Source organism: Malaclemys terrapin, chromosome 1 (assembly GCF_027887155.1).
Source record: "Malaclemys terrapin pileata isolate rMalTer1 chromosome 1, rMalTer1.hap1, whole genome shotgun sequence".
NCBI lineage: Eukaryota > Metazoa > Chordata > Testudines > Emydidae > Malaclemys > Malaclemys terrapin.
Window position 1 is genome coordinate 24,558,093 of NC_071505.1, and position 23,207 is coordinate 24,581,299.

At 45.2% G+C, this 23,207-nt stretch overlaps 2 protein-coding genes across 5 annotated transcripts in view; one reads left to right on the top strand and one right to left on the bottom strand.

Annotated features, from left to right (window-relative positions):
* CCDC146 (coiled-coil domain containing 146) overlaps positions 1-1,854 on the bottom strand; it is a 120,963-nt gene extending 119,109 nt beyond the window's left edge. For all 3 annotated transcript variants that reach the window (XM_054017647.1, XM_054017640.1, XM_054017634.1), the window contains exon 1: positions 1,758-1,854. The gene's annotated coding sequence lies outside the window, so the exon portion shown is untranslated. The remainder of the gene's footprint in view (positions 1-1,757) is intronic.
* A 314-nt stretch (positions 1,855-2,168) lies between these two features.
* FAM185A (family with sequence similarity 185 member A) overlaps positions 2,169-23,207 on the top strand; it is a 64,424-nt gene continuing 43,385 nt past the window's right edge. For both annotated transcript variants that reach the window (XM_054017690.1, XM_054017699.1), the window contains exons 1-3: positions 2,169-2,899; positions 6,088-6,197; positions 17,576-17,668. In XM_054017690.1, coding sequence (XP_053873665.1) covers positions 2,449-2,899; positions 6,088-6,197; positions 17,576-17,668 — 654 coding nt within the window. In that variant the 5' untranslated portion in view covers positions 2,169-2,448. The remainder of the gene's footprint in view (positions 2,900-6,087; positions 6,198-17,575; positions 17,669-23,207) is intronic.

A 23,207-nucleotide genomic window follows, 5' to 3' on the forward strand; every position in this document is an offset into this window, starting at 1 on the left:
AAGTGGGAAGATCATTGCACTAATGTCAGTGTCCTCACAGAGGCCAACATCTTCAGTGTTGAGGCCCTGATTATCCAACACCAGCTGAGGTGGAGCAGGCACTGTGTGCGTGTGCCTGATGTACGCTTACCAAAACAACTGCTGTACGCTCAACTCACCAAAGGAGAAAGGAAATGGGGAGGCCAAAAGAAATGCTTTAAAGACACCCTCAAGTTAAACATAAAGAAATGTGGCATCAACACCACACACTGGGAGACAGCAGCCCAGGATAGAGATAATGGGCAAAGACTTGTCAGAGAGGGAATGTCCACTTTTGAGGAAAACTGCCTTGCCCTGGTCGCAGAAAAATGCCAGAAAAGAAAGGAAAGACAACTGTTATGCAGCAATCGTGGCCCAACCCTGTCTTCTAACACCACCTGCAATGTCTGCTAACGAGCCTGTGGCTCAAGAATCGGACTCCTCAGTCACCAAAGAACCCATGAAAAATAAAACCTGTGAAAGAGATCATCCTCGAGGGATCGCCTACGAATTTAAGTATCACTAACAATTGGTAAATCCAGAAGTTACACCTATACCTATTATTAATAGTATTAAGCCCTTACTCCCCCAAAATAGAAGTCAAATGTGCCTCTGCTCCTGGCTGCCTGATGGCTTGTCTCCCCAACGCAACTCCAGCTCTGCCCTCTGATTCCGCTATGGCCACTAGGACAGATTCCTGCTCTGACCACTAGGTGTCACTGTAACCCACACACCTTCTGAGTGTGGTGTTCTGTCCCATCTAATGGCATCGAGACAACTTAGAGAGATAAAATGAGTCTGCTCTACAGCCTTAGCTATCAGCCAGTTGGCTTTTAGCTCATGCAGTAGAGGCTCATGCTTTGAGCTCCGGAGACACCAGGTTCAATCCCACCCGCCGACAACCAGGGGTCTGTAGGCGTTATACGCGGGGGCTCATCCGGATTCTAACTGGGAAGTCTCTGAAGCTTGGGATGCGCTTCCTCAGGTAGCGGAAGTATGTAACCTGCAAATACTTGTGGGGTAGTGTTCTGTCCCATCTAGTGGCACCGAGACCAGTTAGAGAAAGAAATCAAAATGAGTCTGCTACCAGCCACTTAGCTTTTAGCTAAAGCAGTAGAGGCTTATGATTTAAGTTCCAGGTTCGAGCCCACCACCAACAACCAGGGTCTGTCAGCGTTACATCACCGCCAACACCTTGGCGTGTAACACCACCCATCGTGCCCCACCTCAGGAAATTCGTGCCCTTCGCATGCCCCTCACCCGGGCTGGCTCCAGCTTTTTTGCCGCCCCAAGTGGCAAAGAGGAAAAAAAAGAAAGAAAGATAAATCCGACTGAGCTGCTGCTGAAGAGCCGCCGAGGAGGAAGCGAGGGACTGAAGGACCTGCCGCCAGATGTGCCGCTGCAACAACGGACGGAGTGCCGCCCCTTTCTATTGACCGCCCCAGGCACCTGCGTCCTTCGCTGGTGCCTGGAGCAGGCCCTCCCCTCACCGAGCTACCCAGGGTGCCCACCCCATGCCTCTCACCACACTGCCAGGGTGTGCTTCCCTTCTGCAGCGTGGACCCCTCCACGTGTGCCCCACACCCTGCAGAGTGCGATCCCCTCCCCCAAATACCTCACGGCTCCCCCACTCTTTAGCACCCCAGCCCCCTCTTCCTTTAAGCCAGCGTCTCTCCCCCTCAAGGAACCAGCCACAGCCGCTGCACTGAGGCGTCTGTGCTTCCCGGGGCTCCTCTTACCTGGTGTTTCCTACCCAGTCAGGTTCCTCCTCCGGGGCGTTTTGTTCCCTGCAGGTCCCCCTAGCAGCTGCCTGGCAGCCTCGAGCCGCATGTTTACCAGCCCCAGAGCGTCTCGGGTTGTCATGGAGACACAGCCAACTCCCCCCCATCCGCCGCACCGCCTCGCTACCCTCTTTCCCCCTCACTTCTGATTGGTGGCAACGTCTCCGCCCCTGTCCAATAGGAGCAGAACAGGAAAGACCCCACCCTCTCCCGTGGCTCGTGGCCAGAGGACTAAGGGGCCGCTGAGGGGTCAGGATGTAGCCCGTTGGGATTTGTAGTTCATCCCGCGGCCTTTCTCTATGAAGTTGCTGTGGCTCAGAACTACAACTCCCAGCAGCCACCTGGGCTCGTGGGGGTGGGGAGCGCCTGGCGGCGGCACCCACCAAGTTGCCAGCCTAGACTCTGGCAAGTGACTTGTTCCCTGTTCGCCACCCCCTCCCCCCGCTGCGAGTTATGTGAGGGAGCTGCAGGGGGGTCCCCTCCTATGAGCTGTGCGCCCCAGCCCTCGGGCAGGGAGGCCCCATAACCCGTCCCTGTGGTGCCCGGTGGGGGGCAGACCCCACCCTCGCCCGCGGTGCCTTGTTCCCACAAGCCGCACCCCGCGCCGAGGAAGGCGCTCCAGCAGGCGCCGGGATCAAAGCTGGGCAATATGCGGCCCCCCTGCCCGGGCTGGTGGCACCTGGGAGTGAGGGTGGCCGGGGTCCGGCGGGGGCTGTTGAGCAGCGGCGGCCCCTGGCGAGGGACGAGTGCCGGCAGCTGGTCACGCTCTGCCCTGTTCGTGACGAGCCCGGCGGGCCCCGAGGAGGGCAGGAAGAGGGGCAATAAGCCCCTCAAGGAGTGGACGCTGATTGTCAGCCCGTTCGGCCAGCTGAAAGTGCGGCTGCCCTGCCACGTTACCGTGCGCCCCCTGGACCCGCTCCGCTACCCGGACGCGGACAGAGCGCTGGTCACTGTCAGCGGGGTGGACAGCAGCCTCCCCCAGGGTGTGGATCTGGATCGCCTACAGGTGAAGTACGACGAGGCGCTGAAGGAGATGATGATTGTCTCGGACCACATGGACAGCAAGGCCGCTGTTGTTGTGAAGACACCCATGAAGTTTGGTATGTGAGGTGTAGCTGGTTCAGATGTAGTATTCTGTGTAGGTGAGGTTTGAGTGTGCGCCCTGTGTGTCCAATCCCTGTTCTCCCACACACTGAGACATGCACCTGGGCCTGTTCCTGGGTCCCCCTTGTCCCTGGGCTCAGGCCTCTCCTGCCATCCCTTTTTGTAAGACTGACAATGCTGTTGCAATAGTGCCAACCTCAGGCCCTCCCTCCACAAAATCATGAAACTTTTTTTTAAACTGTTCCTTTTCTTTTCCTGTTGGTTTCATAGAGTTATAGAATCATAGATGATTAGGGTTGGAAGAGAGGCTTTAGGGTACACTGACTTCATATTTTCAAACTTTTCTATGCAACCACAGGGGCTAGAAATGTACTTTTTTATTTGAATGAAAGCTGAGATCTACATGCCATCTTTTGATTCCAGCGGCTGAAGCTGTAAGAAAAACACCAGGTATTATGAGAGTTGGCAGCACCTCATCGGGCGTTGATATTGTTTTCCAGTTGAACTGGTGATACTGACAGTTGGCTGTGCACACTTGCAGTTCACAGATTTTTCCCACCAGATTTGTTACATGCAGCCAATCCTCCAGCACAACCTCCAATTGAGTCAGAGTCACGAGCTCTACTAGCTTGTGTTCTTTTGGGTATCTCATCTTACCGGTTACAAAAACTGGAAGACAATAGTGTTTGCAGTCATAGAGACAGGGATGCCAGGAGAGGCCTCTTCTTTTCCAGTACAATTCCTATGTCATCCCTTAACAGTAAGAAACTCCCTCTGAATCCAGACAGTGCTGTGAGTACAAATCCTACAAACAGCTCAGCTGTATTGCCCAGTGGCGCTGGAACATTTTTAATAGCGGTGGTGCTGAAAGCCACATCCCTTACCCCCAGTCTGTCCCCCTTTCCCCAGAGCTGGGGCCGGGAGCAGGGCCGTGTCTCTGGGAAGGGGGGACCTGGACAGGGATAAGGGGGCCAATTCTGTGGTCACAGCTGGGGGTGGGGCTGGCAGCCACATGCAGGGCTAAGGGAGGTGCGAGGCGAGCGGCCACAATGGGGGACCAGAAGCAGGGCCAGATTAACCTTCTGTGGGCCCAGCTCCAAACATTTGTGAGCCCCCATGGAAGCAATGGAGCATGGCACGGAGGAGGGGGAGGTCCCCAGAGTGAGGGGCCAGCCAGGGGCAATGGGGAATGGCATGGCAAGGGCGGCCCCGCTCTGCCCAGCCCAGTGCAAGGGCACTATTTACAAACCGGCAGATGCCAGATGCACACTCAATCAATCCGCTGTGCTGCCAGCATGCCTCTTCCCTCGGGGTGGGCCCATGCCCTGCCACACAGCCCCCCTCGCCCAACACAAACACCCCCGACTCCCTATGGCCAGAGACCCCTGGACCCACTACGCCCAGCGCCCTCCCCAGACCCTGCCACAAATGCACAGCACCCTGCACAACACCACCCCTGCCCACAGCCCCACCATAACTGCCCAGCACCCCACACATAACCCCCACTCCCTTGTGCCCCAACACACAGAGATCTTCCCCGCCCCTTCACATCTCAGCTCCCCCCCAGACTCCCCAGAGACTCCCTCCCCCACGCCCTGCCTCCCAGCTGCACTCACCGGCCCTGCTGGGAGGTGACTGTGTCTGCTGGGCTGAGCTGGCAGTGCAGCCAGAGCTGGTCCCAGGGTCAGGAATCGCTCCGGCCCCTTGGGAGTTGTGCGATCAGCCAGGCCAGGACCTGCCCCGGCTGGGCTTCCTCAGGACCCACTTGCCTGGAGGGGCCTAGCCAAGCCCTCCACACTTTTCCCCCATGCACACCTGGCTGAGACTGGCCAGGCTTCTGCACCAGTCCCAGGCGGCTCAGCTCTGGGGAGACAGGCGGGGCCCCACAGGTGGTGGGAAGCAGAGACTGCCCGGAGCTGGAGGTGCACTGGGGTCTGGCCAGGGGGCAGAGAGGAGCCAGTGGGTGGGATCAGCAGGTGGGGTCAGGGGGCAGAGGGGAGCAAGTGGTGGGCGGGATTGGGGGAGCCAGCAGATTGGTGGGGTCTCAGGGAGCAGTGCAAGCGGAGTAGGCGGGGGCCCCTTCTGAGCATGGGCCCGGCTTCATGGCACCACTGGCACCATTGTAAACCCGGGACTGACCAGAAGCGGAGGTGCGGGGCTGGTGGCCACGTGGGGGGCCAGAAAAGAAGGTGTGGGGCTGGCGGCCGTGTGGGGGACCAGAAGTGGAGGCGGGGGGCCAGTGACCAGACCCTCAGGCATGGGACCAACAGCCGCGTGCAGGGCCAGAAGCAGAGGTGTGGGGCCGGTGGCCAGGACCTCTGAGCATGGGGCCAGGACCCAGCATGCAGGGCCAGGAGCGGAGCCCCATGTAAAACCTGGTAGGTGCTGCAGCACCCCCCCTGCACCTCTAATACCAGTGCCTATGGTACTGCCACCAAATGTTGGTAGTTGCTAACCAGGCTTGGGCCAATAGCTAAATTACTCCTTAACTGCTTTGCACCAGAGATGAACCCCAAATTTCAGCTAGGCCCAAGGGTTGTTATTTGGCTAAATTCATAAATGTTTGAGGCACTCATACTACTGAAATAAGTACCATAAATGCCTGTTAAACAATATGTACAGATATATGTAAACATCTTTTTCATAGGCTCATACCTTCTCCCTATACTTACTCTGCAGTACGTTAGTCAATGTACTGATTTCTCTGTGCCCCTTCTGCCGCCCCTGTAGAAGCACGTACGCACACTGTATATATAGACAATATTTGTTATCTCAATTCTGAAGTGTACTTTTGAGATCATAGGAATGGCATATTTTGAGATGATTGAAAATTTCAGATGGAGGCATGCTCTTTGGATTATTCCCTCTTCTCCAGGAGCCTATAATCCTCTATTGGCTACACTGCCTCTCTTAACAATTTCAGAAGTTGGAGGGTATTTAGGCTTGCAGTATTATCAGTTTATTAAGGAAAATCATGTTGTAAAATAACACTAGGCCAACAGTGAAATAAAAGATGACCGAGCTTTGGAAGAGAATGTGGTTGTAGAGTATTTTCAGTGGCTTCTCTGTTTTTCTTCTACGTGTAATTACTATAGATTGAGACCAGATATTACAGTGTTTTAGAACTGTTATTTGTTTCTTTTTTAGCACTAAGAGAGCCCCATTTTTGCTTTCACTATTCTAGATTTGGATATCAAGACATCAGGGACTGGCTGTGTGAAGATTCAGAAAATAGACTGTGATAGCTGCAGAATAGAAACTGAGATGGGGACTAGCATCTTACAGTCAATAAAGGTACAAAGAGCTCTTCTTCCTCTGTACTTATTATTTTAAAAGCAACTGTGTATTATGGAATACAGTATTATAAGGCCAGAATCTAGTCTTGAAGGTATAGTATGTAGTGCACATGCAGGAACACTTGCAGATAATACAATAGCTGATTTCATTGTTTTTAGTGCACGGATTACAATGTGCAAGTTAATAATCATAGATGGCTTGAGACAATGAAGTGCTGAGCACCCTCAACAACAATTGAAGCCAGTAGGCCAAAATCTGTTCTCACTAAAGTCAATGGCAAAATTGGCCTTGACTTCAGGGAGTGAAGGCTAAAGCCCATTGTGAGTTAAAGGTATGCAGCATCTTCCAGGAGGAGCTTGGTACCACCCAAGATCAGCCTATGATGTTTTTGTTTAATTTAGTAACAAGAAGAGTTTTCTTTTGGATCCTTGGTTTTTGTTGTTGAGACCATGCTATTTCTCTTGACTTCTCAAGTTAATTCGGTTCATCACATGCCCTCTGGATGAGTTTTCAGCCATAGATTTGTATATAACTTTCCAGCTAAATTGCTGACATTAATATTACCATTAAATACCATATATTGTGTTGACATGACCCCTTTTTACCCCGAAGATTTCAGAACTCTCTGCACAATATGCTTTTGTAGAAATACTCACAGTGGGTCCAACTCTGATGTAAATCAGGATTAATTTCACTTAAATCAATTGAATTATACTAGTATTAAAATTAATGTAATTCAAGGGAGAATTGGTCCCAGAATGTGTTTTCAGACACATTCACTTCTACTTATTTTTGGTAACCAAAAATGCAAAAAAGAGAGTTACTTTAACTTCAGTGATAGACAGCCAGGCCCTTAATGGGAGATTTGTCATCAACTTCAAACGGGATCAGGTCCTACACTGACCAAGCCTTTTATAAGCCATGTACCATTTCCCCTCCAGATTCTGCACTATCAATACTGGACCAGAACCCCATTGTGCTAGGTGCTATACAAACACAGAAAAAAAGAGAAGACCCTGCCCCAAAGAGCTTACAATCTAACTATAAGATAGGGATCGGCAACCTTTGGCACGCGGCTCGCCAGGGTAAGCACCCTGGTGGGCTGGGCCGCTTTGCTTACCTGCCGCGTCCGCAGGTTCGGCCGATCGTGGCTCCCATCCCAGGCCAATGGGGGCTGCGGGAAGCGGCGCAGGTCGAGGTATGTGCTGGCTGCCGCTTCCTGCCACCCCCATTGGCCTGGAGCGGCAAACTGTGGCCAGTGGGAGCCACGATCTGCCGAACCTACAGACGTGACAGGTAAACAAACTGGCCCGGCCCGCCAGGGGGCTTACCCTGGCGGGCTGCATGCCAAAGGTTGCCAATCCTTGCTATAAGACAAGAGACAACAGATGGGTGCAGACAGACAGAGAGGGAACTACACGGAAACAACACAGCAGTATTGGTCAGCATGATAGGCAATAGTTTCAGCATGCCAGCAGCCTAACAGTTGTGAAGATTTCTGTAGGCATCATGGAAAAGGAGAGTTTAAAAGAAGGATAATGAGTTAGTTTTGTGGATGTTTACAGGGAGCTTCTCCCAAGTGTGAGAGGCAGTATATGTCTAAAACAGGGGTAGGCAACCTATGGCACGCGTGCCAAAGGTGGCATGCGAGCTGATTTTCAGTGGCACGCGAGCTGATTTTCAGTGGCACTCACACTGCCCGGGTCCCGGCCACTGGTCCGGGGGGCTCTGCATTTTAATTTAATTTTAAATGAAGCTTCTTAAACATTTTAAAAACCTTATTTACTTTACATACAACAATAGTTTAGTTATATATTATAGTCTTCTAGAAAGAGACCTTCTAAAAACGTTAACATGTATTACTGGCACGCAAAACCTTAAATTAGAGTGAATAAATGAAGACTTGGCGCACCACTTCTGAAAGGTTGCCGACCCCTGGTCTAAAACAAACATTTCAGTTTACTAGAACATAGGAAAACTATAAAGCACTAAATAATATATGAAGCAGGATCTGAATGAGCTCTCCCTTGGTATCTAGTAATGCATTGGGGGAAAAGACTTTAGGAGCAGACTGTGTTTGCGTAGACATGCCTACTCTGCCTAAGTGCGCAGCATGATGGAACTGCTTTGCCAGAATGATCAAGTTTGGTTGGTCTTGGGATACAAATCACTTATTTGAATGCAGGGGTAATGAAATGTTGTAATCCTTATTGTATGAGTAAAGGGCAGCAGAATTATCCTTAGCATGCCCTGATTGAGGGTTTCTCCTAAACTGAACCTCACTCGCTAAGCAGAGGGTAGGGATGCCAAATCCCAGTGAAGAAGAGAGTGGATGGGGACAGATGTTCCTACTCGATGCTGTGGATGCTGCTCAAAGAGTGCTAATGACAGAGCTGATTAGACTCAATAGAGAGTTCTTGTTTCTGGTTGGTGATTCCTAAAGCTGTCAGGTCTAGGAGCTAAGCTTGAGGACAGGTCTACACTACAGCCTGGATCCATGCTCTGAGATCGATCCACTGGTGGTCGATTTAGTGGGTCAAGTGAAGACCCACCAAATCAACAGCAGGATCGCTCTCCAGTCGACATCTGTACTCTACCCCTGACAAAAAGAGTAAGGTACGTCGACGGAAGAGTTTCTCCCATCAAACCCCCACGGTGTAGACCCTGCGGTAACTCAACCTAAGGTATGTCGACTCCAGCTACGTTATTCACATAGCTGGAGTTGCATAGTGTAGGTCGACTTACTGTGGTAGTGTAGACATAGCCTTAGATGTTGTATGGGGACAGTGAAAGATGTCGCAGAAACTGCACTGGCTGTGAGGGTCACCGCTACCTGCTGAAGTCACTGAGAGCTGGGTTAAGTGACAAAACCTCAGAACGTTATGTCGTGGGAGCAGTGACCAGTGATGGCAGAGAAGCAGCAGTAGCCATGGCAGTGGCAGAGAAGCAGTAGTGGCCAGTGATGGCAGAGAGATGGTGGCCAGTGGTTGTGGTGGCAGACAATGGCAGTGGCAGCAAAGAAACAGTTGTAACTGCTAGCGAGTTGCAGAGGCATTACTCGATGCCCCTCCCCCAGTCCCTGGGGTGGGAGATGAGCCCTGTGAACACATCTCTGAACTCTGGGTCTTCACTAGCTAATGACAGCCAACTGTGAGTGGGGTGCAACGGAGGGAGAGGGGAGTGATGTGTTAAAGAGACATTTGTTTGTCACACTTTCACACCACAAGGTAGGAAACTGAGGCAAAGGACACTTACCTAATGCACTGTGGGATCGGTTTGTTTATGGTCACATGCTTTTGAAGGTGGTTTTGATGTTTTCCCAAATTAATGCTTGGTTCCCTTTCCCTTTTAATAAAAGTTCTCTTTTACTATACACAGACTTGGCGCTTGTGAGTGGGGAAGTATTGCCTCTTAGAGGTGCCCAGGGATGGTGGTAGGTTTTCCCAGATTTCTGGTTAGGGGCTCGAGCCCGTTCTCTTTTGTATTGTTAAGAGGAACCCTTTTATATTGAAATCGGCTCCTGTTACTGCCATCTCCACTTGGGAGAAGGGGTACATATGTAAGATTTAGTCATACTTTTTCTAGTAACCGCAAGTGATTAAGGGCCAGAATCTCTGTTGTATCTTGCATCTACTGGGTGTAATGAAGAGAGGGCTTCAAAAAGCCAGTTGAAATTCCCTGATCCTGAGGCCATTTTCACTCTTGCCCCATCATAGTTTAGACTAGCCTTGGGATTTCTCTAATCTGTACCGGCTGACTGAACTCCCCTTGCCGTCTCCCCCAGAGGCCAGACGACAATCACTGGAGTATAACACAGGATCCCTCCCCTCTGGACATACTCCTGGAATGTCCCCTGTGCCAGGACCTCACTGGAAGAACCTTCAACTGGGGAGATCTGGCTCCTTCATACCACTGTAGCACAGATGGGCCACAGTAGGGGAGAGAACTTGGCCTGGAATTTTTTTACTTTAGTAAGAACATAAGAAGAAATCACAGTACTGTATGCAAACATTTACTAAAATGAAATGTCATTAGACATTTTTAGACTACAAGGTTTCTTTCTTGTACTAAAACCTCTGTTTATCTGAAACATTTGTATATGGCTTTCCTTTTTTAAAAATACTTTGCACTAGTTGCATTTACTCTTGCACTACCATGTGTCAACATGGGCACACTCATGCAGACACTAAAGTCTGTGGGGCTACTCATGTGGGTAAAATTACTTATGTAAGCATATGCCGGATCAGAGCTTATGATACTAGTAAAATTACAACATCTCATTAATTAGTCAAACCACAAATTGTGACAGCTTTAGCCAATTTTTTTAAGTAGTATTCTGGTGATTAGAAAAAACTTACAAAGTTATGTATGTCTAGTGTATTTATGCTGCTGGTTTAGAAAATGTCCTGTAATAGCAGTGGGAAGAAAGATGATTAGAAGAGTGATAAAGCGATCTTAACTCCTTAGAAGTGCATAGTCTACAAGTAATTGAAGTTTAAATTACATTCTAAGACCCCTGCAAAATGATCTGCAGAGCCTGAGCTTTATTCCTGCATAGTGTTCTCTTGACTTACATGGGACTTTGCATCCATGTTCTATTGCCCTCTACTGGATGGAATCAAGAAGTGCTTGACTGTGCATTATGGAAATCTTCTGTCTCACTTCAGTTGTCACAGGCTATCCACCCACCATTGTGATCTGGGAGTGTCACATTCCTGTTCTAGAAATGGACTGGTTACAGAGCTTGTTTATACACATCAAATATGTTCATAATAAGATCCTTTAATGCTTGGCGAGATATGGCTGCAATTTGTTTAAAAAATATATTTTACACAAAATGTCACCTAGTAGCTAAATAGTATAATACAGTTTAGCATTCCAGTTCAGGGAGGAAGGAGATCCCGTCCCACTAGATGAGAACAAAATATTATGCAGTCAATCCAAACCATTGATAGAGTAGTCTGTTAGAGCAAATGATTGTGTAGTTATTCAAGAACACCAGCAAAGGCAGATTTTCACTGTCACTAGTTCTCAGATTCTTAGTATAGGTCTAGGCAAGTTATGCATTGTTCTTTTTAATCTTCAGAAGATGAGTTGCTGCTATTACATCTGAAATATTTAATGTCTTTAGAGCCAGGGCCGGCTCTGGCTTTTTTGCCGCCCCAGGCAAAAAAGCCTCCCGCCCCCCCCCCCCCCCAACCCCCCAGCGCAGCAGGGTAGGGCGCCGAGCCCGGCCTCGGGCCTGCTCTCCCCGACCGGCCGGAGCGCCGGGGGGAGGGCGGCGAGCCCGCTGCGGCTCCGCTGTCCTCGGTGGCGAGCCCGCTGCAGCTCCGCGCTCCCTGGCGGCCAGAGTCGGAGCGCCGCCCCCCTCCAGGTGCCGCCCCAAGCACAAGCTTGGTGGGCTGGTGCCTGGAGCCGGCCCTGTTTAGAGCTCATTCTACATTCAGCAAGAAATAAGGGCTGTTTTTCTTTGGTCAGCACAGAGTCCTTCCTGCATTGAGAAATAGGGCTCAAATCAGAAAAGATTAGAGTTGTGAATTTTTTTGGAGTACAGTAACACTCTCAGTGTGCTATGTGATGCTCAGATACAGTGGGATTATACAAAGGTTGCTTACCCCTCTCGTCAAGTGCACAGCCATACCTCAGGTTACCCTGCAGACTAATTGAAGAAGAATTCTAAAATAGAATCTCACCTCCTGGGGTATGGTTTATTAATATATGTGTTAGACCAGTATGTGCTAAGGAAGCCATCTACATTTGTCAGTTTTCCACAGGTCTCCCTGTCAGTTTCTCACTAGGTTCTGCAAATAGTCCTTCATCCCTTGTTGCAGGGTTCACAACAGTCTTTCCCTCAACTGCAGAGATTCTCCATCGCTCCTAGGTTTGCAATAGCCCTTCACAAGGCTTCACAAACCTTTTCCAGGCCCCTTGCCTGAGGAGACCTACAGCCATTACTGTTCCTTTAGGTCTCTTAATCCCAACTCGTTGCCACTTGTTATATCCAGGTTTCCCTCTTCACTGACAGAGTGGCTGGGCATTTATATCCTGCCTCCTGTCCCAACAGGCCTTGGTCTCAGTCACATGCTCCCACTGGGGACTACCCCGGAATGCCTTCCCTTTAAGGGGCAGAGACTCCATAATTAAGAGTGCTGGGCAATGCCCTTAATTGGGTGCAGACTCTTCATACAGAGGTTCTTACTACCAAAATACCTCACAATCTGAAAACACAAGTAAAAGGGATGTGAGAGAGGAATAAAATGTATACTCAGGAGGTTTTTTTGTAATTAAATATCAACCATTTTACTTGACCCTTGACTAAGCCATTAGTAGTTGGTTAATTTCTTTTAAGTGTCATAACACCAAATTCCTAAGATTTCTTTGAATTGTCCCCTGAAGGATTCGCTGTTTGGCCCTGATGCTGATCTCACTTACTCCAGTTTGAAAATGTGAGAGGAGAATCGGGCATATACTCCCAGCCAAAGCATCTGACCCTGTTCTACCCTGAGTAGGATCTCTGATATCTTGTTACTGTATATAGAATGGATCATTTTCCATATGGAAGTAGAGGAATAGTTTAATAGCTAAGTTAACCGCAACATTAAAATGGGTTTAGGACTCATTCCCTCCTGGTATCTCATCTATTCTCACCTTAGGAGTTCTTACTCTTGCTTTAGTCTTTGAGTTTTCTTTACTGTTTTAATTCAGTTTCTAATCTTCTTTTCTGCTTGCATGAGCTGGCACTCAGTTCCATTTACTCTCCCATTCAATCAGAGTGATTAACATGAGAAGTTATTGCCTCAAATTTTCCTTCTGTTGATGTCATTGAGGCTAGTGAGACATCAGATTTTAGTAAGGCTTGCTCAATCATTTTTATCCCTGGATAATTGTGCTCCATAGGAGTTACTTTCAAGCAGGCCTGTCCTGCTTCACTGGAGGCTATGGTTTTAAAAATATCAGGTGTCCACTGGTTTGGATTTAGATGGTTAGCATCCTCCAGAGATCACCAATTCAACCCTGATCTAATAAAATAAAAGCGTATAGAACTTCTTGTTCTCCTCGTTTGTGTGTATTGTTGGAAGCTCTTGAAGCAGTATTAAAACAGATCCTCCATATTGGAAACTAGGTTCCACCCATCCAAAATTCCCTCCTATCTTAATGTAAGTGCTATCATCTGGCATGAATCACTTAAAATTTCATTTGCTTATTTCAGTGTATAAAAGTACTTATTACTAAATAACTCCCCATATTATATTATTTAGATGTCCTAAAATTTTCAGACCTGCCTGCTTGCATTGCATTAGGAAGTTTACAATTAGGGGGGAGAAAGCCCCTCTTTTAATGTACTCTTAAAAATGTAGGATATATGCATAGTAATTCACCGAAGGGTGGCATGTGAGGTCTCTACCACGCGTCAGTAGCCCACTGGTCATCATAATCATTGAAAAATGTATGTACAGATAATATTTAAGGAGTTATGTATCTGTACTGAAAATTATGTTCTTAAGGTCTTGGAGTTGGGGCAGGTTTCCAGGAGGTGACATACCTTGGAAATATTCCTTTCAACGGGAGTTAACAGACACCTCCCTCCCTCTCTGGCCCTTTGGATATTGTGTGTTGTATGCAAATAGGCATACTATGCCAGTTGCAAGATGAGAGATTGTGAAGTGTATGAGAAAGGAAATCTACAAGATGAAACAAACAGCAGGAGGTGTCCTGTTTATGAATAAAGACAAAGGATGGGACCGGTATATCTTGGAGTGGGGGGAATGACAAAGAAACACAATGACACCATGCCTATCTCATGAAAGGAGGGGCACAGCCAACCTGGTTGTGAAGCGCTGCAAGGATTTTGGGTAACCAGCACTTGGTCAGATATGAGAGTGTCTTGTTAATTAAGTCTAGGCTTTAGAGGTGAGGGTTCATAGAATTATCAGGGTTGGAAGGGACCTCAGAAGGTCATCTAGTCCAACCCCCTGCTCAAAGCAGGACCAATCCTCAACTAAATAAGATTTTATTTTGTAGGTAACCTTTTATTTCCAATACTTCTACTTGTTACTACTTGAATCTCTAAGCTTGTTAAATAAACTTACACTTGATTTCAATGTAAACATATCTAGATGCTGTGTGCTAAGTAGAGAGGTGATCTGAGGTAGAACTGGTAAGCTGGAGTATATTGTTTCTTTGAAAGCAGCAAATCTTTGAATAATGCGAGTGTCCAGTGGAGCAGGAGCTGAACACTCCAGGGAGACACTCGGAGGGCTGTAATGTGCCAGTTGCTAACCTGTAAAGTAACAGTGAGGTCTGCAAAGCCTAGAGAGGAATGCTCGTGTTGCCCATGGCTGGTAGAGTTGGGGAGCTGACCCATGGTAGTCATAGAAGAGGCTTCCTCATGCAATGGGCAGGTGGTAGTGAGGTGCCTCACAACCCTGGGTGCCCCAGGAAGCATCAAAAATACCAGTTCCAATTTTTAAAAAATCTCAAGTTAGACCCTAGTGGTGGGAGTTTGTTGCTTTTTTGGAGTGCTATTGTTAAAAACAATTTTAGGTCTCAATCTAGCAAAGCACATGAGTAAAGTTAAGCACCTGTTTAAGTGCTTTACTGGTTGAGGCCCCCAGATTTTTTTACTCAGATTTGTTGCAGAAAAGTTCAATACAATTAGTCCTTGAAATAATGCTGTCATACATTATTATTTGAATGTGTCTTGCTGTAAATCAATTAAAAGTACTTAGAGAACAGCTTAAGTTTTTCTGTAGTTCCTGACTGAGACAGTCTTTGTAAACATCCTTGCTCTTCAGTCCCTCAAGACCTAACTTTTGTGCATCTTTGAGACATCTTCCTTTTTAAACTTCATTAGTTTGGTGACTACTGCAGTAGAATTTCTGTTTGTCAGAAGTTAATTTACTTTATCTTCCTTTCTTTGTGACATTATTCCTGAATCACTGTCCTCTGTTTCATGTTGGTTCTGTGCTGCAGCCGAATAGGTCCAGTTATTTCTGAAAAGGGGGTACAAGCACCAGATGTTAATGTAATCTTATTTGAATTGCTGAACTTTTATTTTAGGTTAGCTTCTTTTAGGAAAATAGAAATGTGAAATACATTGTTTTGTTTAATTACAGAGCATTGGCACTGTTCCTCTTTGCTCTAAATTGTTTTGTATCTAAAATGCAGGAGAGTTTGGTCTGAGTAAAAACTGCAGGATATAGTCCCTATATAATAATCTGCACATCCAGGTTAAAGTCCTACTTCATCTAGGTCCCAGGATGCAATACAAACAAATCCAAAAGCCCATCCTCTTTTAAATATTACTTTTGTGTATTCAGAACTCAATGCTTATTTCATATTTTCTGCAGGTGATTGTTTCAACCATCCATTGGTTCTACCGTAAAGAATGAAATAAGCATGGTATAATAGCCTGAATTTGTTAGCCAAACATCTTTACTTCCCTTTTCATGCCTTTAATATGCGTTTCATAAACAGTTAACATATAAAGCTGCCTTTTGGATATGTTTTCTGGTCAGGTTGGTAGCCAAAAATGCATGATTTGTAGAGAGGAGGGTAAGAAGTCTTGGTGGGTCTTTCACGCACCCTAGTAAGATATTACATAGTGACACTTCCATCTCAGGAGAAGCTGTGTGTCCTTAAAGCTGCTGAGTAAGTGGAGTGATCATATCAATTTCTGAGGAAGGGGTGAGAGAAAAGAGGGTCACAAATATGAAAGATATTTACACCCACTTTTGCTGAAGACTAATTTGTTCTCAAGCTTTAGACCCTCAACTGCCTCCCCCAATATGTTGAGCATTTTACTGGTCTCATTCTCCCGGCTAGTATTTATCAATAGAAAGTGAAACTGGTAGGGGTCCTTGTGGACCGCAGGATGACTATGAGTCGACAGTGTGACGTGGCGGTGAAAAAAGCCAACGCGGTCTTGGGGTGTATTAGGCGAGGTATATCTAGTAGGGATAGGGAGGTCCTGCTTCCGTTGTATAAGGCGCTGGTGAGACCTCATTTGGAGTACTGTGTGCAGTTCTGGTCTCCCATGTTTAAAAAAGATGAACTCAAACTGGAACGGGTGCAGAGAAGGGCGACTAAGATGATCAGAGGAATGGAAAACCTGTCGTATGAAAAGAGACTAGAGGAGCTTGGGTTGTTTAGTCTGACAAAGCGAAGGCTGAGGGGGGATATGATTGCTATCTTCAAATATATCAGAGGGGTTAATACAAGGGAGGGAGAGGAATTATTCCAGCTTAGTACTAATGTGGACACGAGAACGAATGGATATAAACTGGCCGTGGGGAAGTTCAGGCTTGAAATTAGACGAAGGTTTCTGACCGTCAGAGGGGTGAAATATTGGAACGGCCTTCCGAGGGAAATGGTGGGGGCGACGGACCTGTTTGGTTTTAAGATTAAGTTGGATAAGTTTATGGAGGGAATGGTTTAATGGTAAAACATAGTAGCCAAGGAAGACCAAGCAATGGTACATGAATAGCATAATGGCCAACAAGGGTCAGGCTAGAGACTCTTGCCTATATGCTCGGGGTATTACTGATCGCCATATTTGGGGTCGGGAAGGAATTTTCCTCCAGGGTAGATTGGCTGAGCCTCTGGAGGTTTTTCGCCTTCCTCCGCAGCATGGGGCAGGGATCACTAGCAGGAGGGTCTCAGCCGATTGAAGTCACTAAAACACAGGATTGGGGACTTCAACGGCAGAGTCCAGGGAAGGGTCTTGCGGCCTGCATCATGCAGGGGGTCAGACCAGATGATCATAATGGTCCCTTCTGACCTTAAAGTCTATGAGTCTATGAGTCTATGGTAAAACTTGGTAGTGGTAGGTTTTAGGACTCGGGGCAAAAATTACCCAACTTCTATCAATGAAAATTACCAAGTGACTTTCTGATGCTTGGTATCTGTACAACGACATAACATTTTAGCACAAGCTTGGTATTATTGGAAATCTCACATTACAGGATTTCAAGTGGGATGAACCACAAAATATTGCAAAATTATTGGCATTAAAATGGTATTTTTTATTTTAAAAAAGTAAAATCATGTTGACATATGTTGTTATTTCCACATTTAAGTTAGTGTGACCATTTGGCTCCAAAATAGTTGCTTTCACAAGAAGAGAACTGGGCAGAGTGATCCATTTGTGTATATCTTGAATCATAAGAAAAAATGAATTTGGTTTTAGCCGCAGTGGAAAGATGTCTACTTCAAAATTACTTAGTGCTCTTGGCAGTTTTCCAGAAGAAGCTCAATAAGTGGGATTGCTGAGGTTTGCAGATCAAGAGTGATTTGAACAGTGGAGTTTGAAAGAACAAAGATAAACAGAATCTGAAACTAAACTATTTTGATACATATGTATAATTATTTTTCAGAGTCATAAAATCCATGTACGAACTAAAGGAGGCAAAGTGATCTGTCTGGGAACTCTTCATGGAAATGCAGATATTCATGCAGCAGAGAAAAGTGTAAGCAAAAAGTGAAGTCTTCACTTTTGGGGATTGTTATATTTATAATTCAAGTTGTCTGATGTAAAGTAGGTAAATGCTGAGAAATGTTTATGTATCGCAACTTGATTCTGATCAGCTAATCTTCATCTCATTCTTACCTTGTCTACCCTCCATCTGATTGTTGTCTTTTTCATATACTTATGGCTTGTCCACACAATGCATTAGTCCACACCCGAGGGATGTACATTCTAATGCACACTAACACACTGCGCACTAACTGGCCTGTGTGTACCCAGCTGATGTGCACTAAAAGTTCCCTAGTGCATGTTAATGTACTGTAGTCTGTTTGAAACAGAATTACATTAAAACACACTAGGGAACTTTTACTGACTGCTAGTAGTGTCCACATGGGCCAATTAGTGCATAGTATGCTAGTGCAGTGGTTCTCAACCAGGGGCACACATACCCCTGAGGGGTGCACAGAGGTTTTTCAGGGGGTACATAAACTCATCTAGATGTTTACCTAATTTTATAACAGGCCACATAAAAAGCACTAGCGAAGTCAGTACAAAGTAAAATTTCATACAGACAATGACTTGTTTATACTGCTCTATATACTGTACACTGAAATGTAAGTACAATATTCATATTCCACTTGATTTATTTTATAATTATATGGTAAGAATAAGAAAGTAAGCAATTTTTCAGTAATAGTGTCCTGTGACACTTTTGTATTTTTATGTCTGATTTTGTAAGCAAGTAGTTTTTAAGTGAGGTGTAACTTGGGTGTACACAAGACACATCAGACACCTGAAAGGGGTACAGTAGTCTGGAAAGGTTGAGAGCCACTGTGCTAGTGCACATTAGAATTTATAACCCTCTGGTGTGGACTAATGCACCGTGTAGACAAGCCCTTAGACTGTTAGCTCTTCAGGGCAAGGACTGTCTTTTTTTCTTTTATATATGTACATTGTCTAGCACAGTGGAGCCCCAGTCCTGATTGGGGGCTCTAGTCACTACATCAGTACAAATAATAATAATGAATACAGCCTCTCCCACGTGTGGAGAGATCAGAGGCTGGAACTCAAGATTTCTTATTTTGTCTTTTATAAAGTATGTCAGTTAAATTACTAAACTAAGATTCAAATCTGGTATCTTGCTGACAAGACTACTTTTTGTATCTTTGACTGTTTAATTTGCTTCATTTTAAATTTTGCATGTGAGGTCAATCTATAATATGAATTCTAGCATAGTAGACTTAAATGCTAGTTTTTGTTAATATTACATAAAAATAAAAATCAATCTCCTTTTATTCTAACATAGGAACAAATTAGCTATGGAATAAGTAGTTGCAACTCTGTCAGTTCCAGTTTAGTTGTGACTCTTTACATTAGGATTAAATTGTCCAAATTTTTTAAATATGGGTGCCTAAAATAGTCATCTGAATCCATATTTAAGTACCCAATTAAAAGTGGCTCGATATTCAAAAGTACTGAACTCCCACAGCTTCCACTGAAGTTAATGGGAGTTAAGCATCTCTGAAAATCAGTTGATTTATTTAGGTTCTTAAATATGGATTTAGCTGCCTAACTCTAGGCAACCAAGTTTGAACATGTTGGCCATAACGTTTTCACAAAAATTGTGTACAAGATACTGTACAATGGATCTTAATCACATCTAATAATTTCAGGGTTATAAAGTCAACAAAACTAAAGCAGAAAATGGTTTGTGTATATCTGGTTAGTTGTTTAGGTAAAATATTGAATGAGAGTATGTACTACTAATTATACAATGGTAATACTAATCATACAATGTGAACTGAAGAGTGTGGTTAATACAAACCAGTTTTAAAGTAGAAATAGTTCATATTTTCCAGCAGATGGCATCATAAGGCAAGTTTCAGGCCACTGTACTTCGTTTGCTTTTTTTAATGGTAAGAGAGATAAGAGTATTCTGTACAGCTACCATTCCTTGGACCAGATCTGGGCCCCTGCTTCAGAGGTGCAAAGGGACTCTAAAGCTGTCCTAACTAGACAGATGAGAATTCCTCTGGCTATGCTGGCACTATGCTACCCCAGCCTGGCCTTTAAGCATACAGTCATCTGGAGGAAGTGTGTGACTTGACCTTGGGCCTGACCTGAGGATTGAGGCCCTTGCTTTTTCATATTGAGTAAGATTCAGAGTAGTGTAAGGGGCCATATTTCAAAGCAGATTCACTTGTTTTACAACATACTAGCTTTGGCTCTCTTCTCATATATGTTGGTGTAAATTAGGATTAACATAAGTAAGTCATTCATCATAATCTACTCTCATTTACATCCATGAATTAAATGGAGTTACTCCAAATTTACACTGGTTTTACCAAGAGTAGAATTTAGCTATGGAGTTGCAACAGTATAAAGCCAGTGTCAGAGCAGAATCTGACACATAAGTATTCCATGTGTTAGAATGTGGCATTTGTATTGTAAATACAAAACTACAGCCTATCTAAAGATACTCTAATGTAATGGATGCATTTTAACCTTGGAAATATTACTATTTTTTTACATAAATGTTCTGCTAAAATGTGATTTTTTTTTTGAAGCAATAAAACATTCAAATAAATTTCATACAGCTTTTAATATTTGGAAATGTTCTTTCCTAAAAGCCCATAATAATTTAGATAAAATAGTTAACGACTACTCTGCTCTCAGTAACACCTTTGTAAATCCACAGTATCTTTATATAGGTCAGTGGAGTAACTTTGAATTTACAGCCATGGCACTGGGAACAGAATTTGGCCCATCATGTTTATCTACAGAGTAAAATTTCTTAATGCAGTATTTGGGCAGTCAGTTTTTCGAGTGTGATATTCGGCTTTTCTCAAATAGCAGTTTCTGTTAGTAATCAGGCTGCGTTATATCTGCAATGTGTGCTGTTGTTACACTTTTGTTCCATTAGTGGTAGTCATCATTATGTAGTTATGGGTTTGTCAGCATTTCCATTATAAACCAGGAATGTGAGGGGTTTCTAGCTATGCTCTATAATTTCTTCTGGGCTGAAATTGGACACCCAAGATTTCAGCCGCAAAGGGAGTTGTTTTCTAAAATACTAGACAAAATGAAGAAAAATGAAGAACTGGTCAAGGTGCTTATAAAACAAAGAATGAGAGCAATAAATAAATAAATAAGAAAGAAAGTATGGTTTGCTTCTTACTTCAAATATTTTTTTATTGAGACTTGGAAATTAACGCACTATGGCAAATTTGTCATGAAAACTTGCCCAGTCACAAAATCTACTCACTCTCATTTACTATACTGATGAATGAACTAATGATATTTTACTTGTACACCTAAAGAAAACTAATCACCCTGTGCATGTAGGCGAAATGAGTTTTGCAAGGCTGAAGTAATGCATCTAAAAAAGTATAACTGAGTTCAAAAAAGAATTAGATATGTTCATGGAGGATAAGTGCATCAGTGGCTACTAGCCAAGATGGAAAGGGACACAACCCCATGCTCTAGGTGTCCCTAGACCTCTGACTCCTGGAAGCTGGGAATGGACGACAGGGGATGGATCACTTGATAATTGCACTGTTCTGTTCATTCCCTCTGAAGAAAGTGGTACTGGCCACTGTCAGAAGACAGGATACTAGGCTAGATGGACTATTGGTCTGACCTAGTATGACCATTCTTATGTTCTGATCTTTCCCAGAAGGAATGGAATTCCCCAAGAATTTCTGGTGGATTGATTGGTGAAACACTTTTTTCGGTGGGAAGCCATTGGCTAATCTACACTTGTAGGATCTTATATAACACTTACTTAACAAAACAAAACCATTCAGATTCTGCCAAAAATCTATAAAAGATAAACAATTCAACATTAAAAATAGTCACAGTGAGGAGCCACCCTGTTTTACCCATCTTCCTCTGTTTACAGTATGTGTCTCAACTGTGTATCCTGCTTTTGTGGGTATGCACTTGTGGGTGAGATCTGAGGTGATTTTAGAATTTTGAGGTGCCTTGAAATGCTCATTCCTCACCTCGGTAACTTTCATTAGTAACTAGCTTCCTTATTGCACTTCACCTCAATATCAACCACTGCATCCAGTAACAAGTAAGCACATTAGCTGGCTATCACTGATAAAAATGTTAAGCAGTGAAATTGTTGTTAATGTTAATATTTAAATTGTCATCAGCAGGAGCCAGAGTTAATCCCCCATGAGGATAAATGGGGTATTTCACACCTCTTAGAATTATTGTTTCAGGCTTTCTTTGCATAGTCAGGAAAGCCCCTCCGCAGCTTTACACTTAGGCTGTATCTACAGTAGGATGTCTTTTTGCTAGAATTTTGCTGCCTATATTTCCATACCACTGATAGTAACAATGATGGCTTCACTAATGTAGATGGGGCTCCAGGTGATCAGCAACATTTTAAACAACGTGACATCTAATCCTGTCACGTTGTTTAAAATGTTGCTGACCACCTGGAGCCCCATCTACATTAGTGAAGCCATCATTGTTACTATCAGTGGTATGGAAATATAGGCAGCAAAATTCTAGCCTGATGCTTACAATGCCAAGAGCCACCAGTGCCTTAGCTACACTAGCACTGCAACAAGAAGAAACTAAGGCCATGTCTACTCTACAGAGTTAGGTCAATGATCATAAGCTACTTTAATTACATCAGTTGTGCATGTCCACACAATTTTCCTTGCGTTGGCGGAGCACGTCCACAGTCAGTGCTTTTGCCTTCACACAGAGAGCGTTGCATCGTGGGAAGCTATCCCACTGTGCAACTCATCAAGCTCTGGGAGCTCTGGGAATGGATTGCGATGCATCATGGGGGTGTGCTCACCATCCCATGATGCAGTTTGTTTTGTTCCATCATTTCATGGGCTTCTGACTTAGTTTCGTGCCATTTTTTAACAGCCCTTGTAAACTGTGCGCCTGCCATCACCTCTGCCTGAAAGCATGGATCCTGAACTGCTGACCAGTTTGGTGATGAGCATTATGAACACGACGTGACTGGTCCTGCTGTGTTTCATAAGCTATGAAACAGAAAATGAATCAGTGTTGCCTGCCCTGCTGTGTGCCATGTAAAGAAATAATTCAAGATTGCTGCTGACATTCATGGAGCAGCTGCACACGGTGGACTGTCAGCACTGGGCTTGGGAAACAAGCACTGTGTGGGATTGCATCGTGATGAACGTAGGGGATGATGAGCAGTGGCTGCAGAACTTTTGGCTGCGCAAATCCACCTTCCTGGAACTGTGTGGGGAGCTCACCCCAGCACTGCAGCAGAAGGACACCAGAATGAGAGCTGCCCTCACTGTGGAGAAGCGAGTGGCAATCGCTGTGTGGAAGCTGTCGACTCCAGACTGCTACCCGCCAATTGCAAATCAGTTTGGAGGTGGAAAATCCACCGTTTGGGTTGTGGTGATGCAAGTGTGCATGGCCATTAATCGCTGCCTCCTACGAAGGACTGTGACTCTCGGTAATGTTCAGGAAATACTTGATGGCTTCAAGGCTTTGGGATTCCCTAACTGCAGCAGGGCAATAGATGGAAGACATATCCT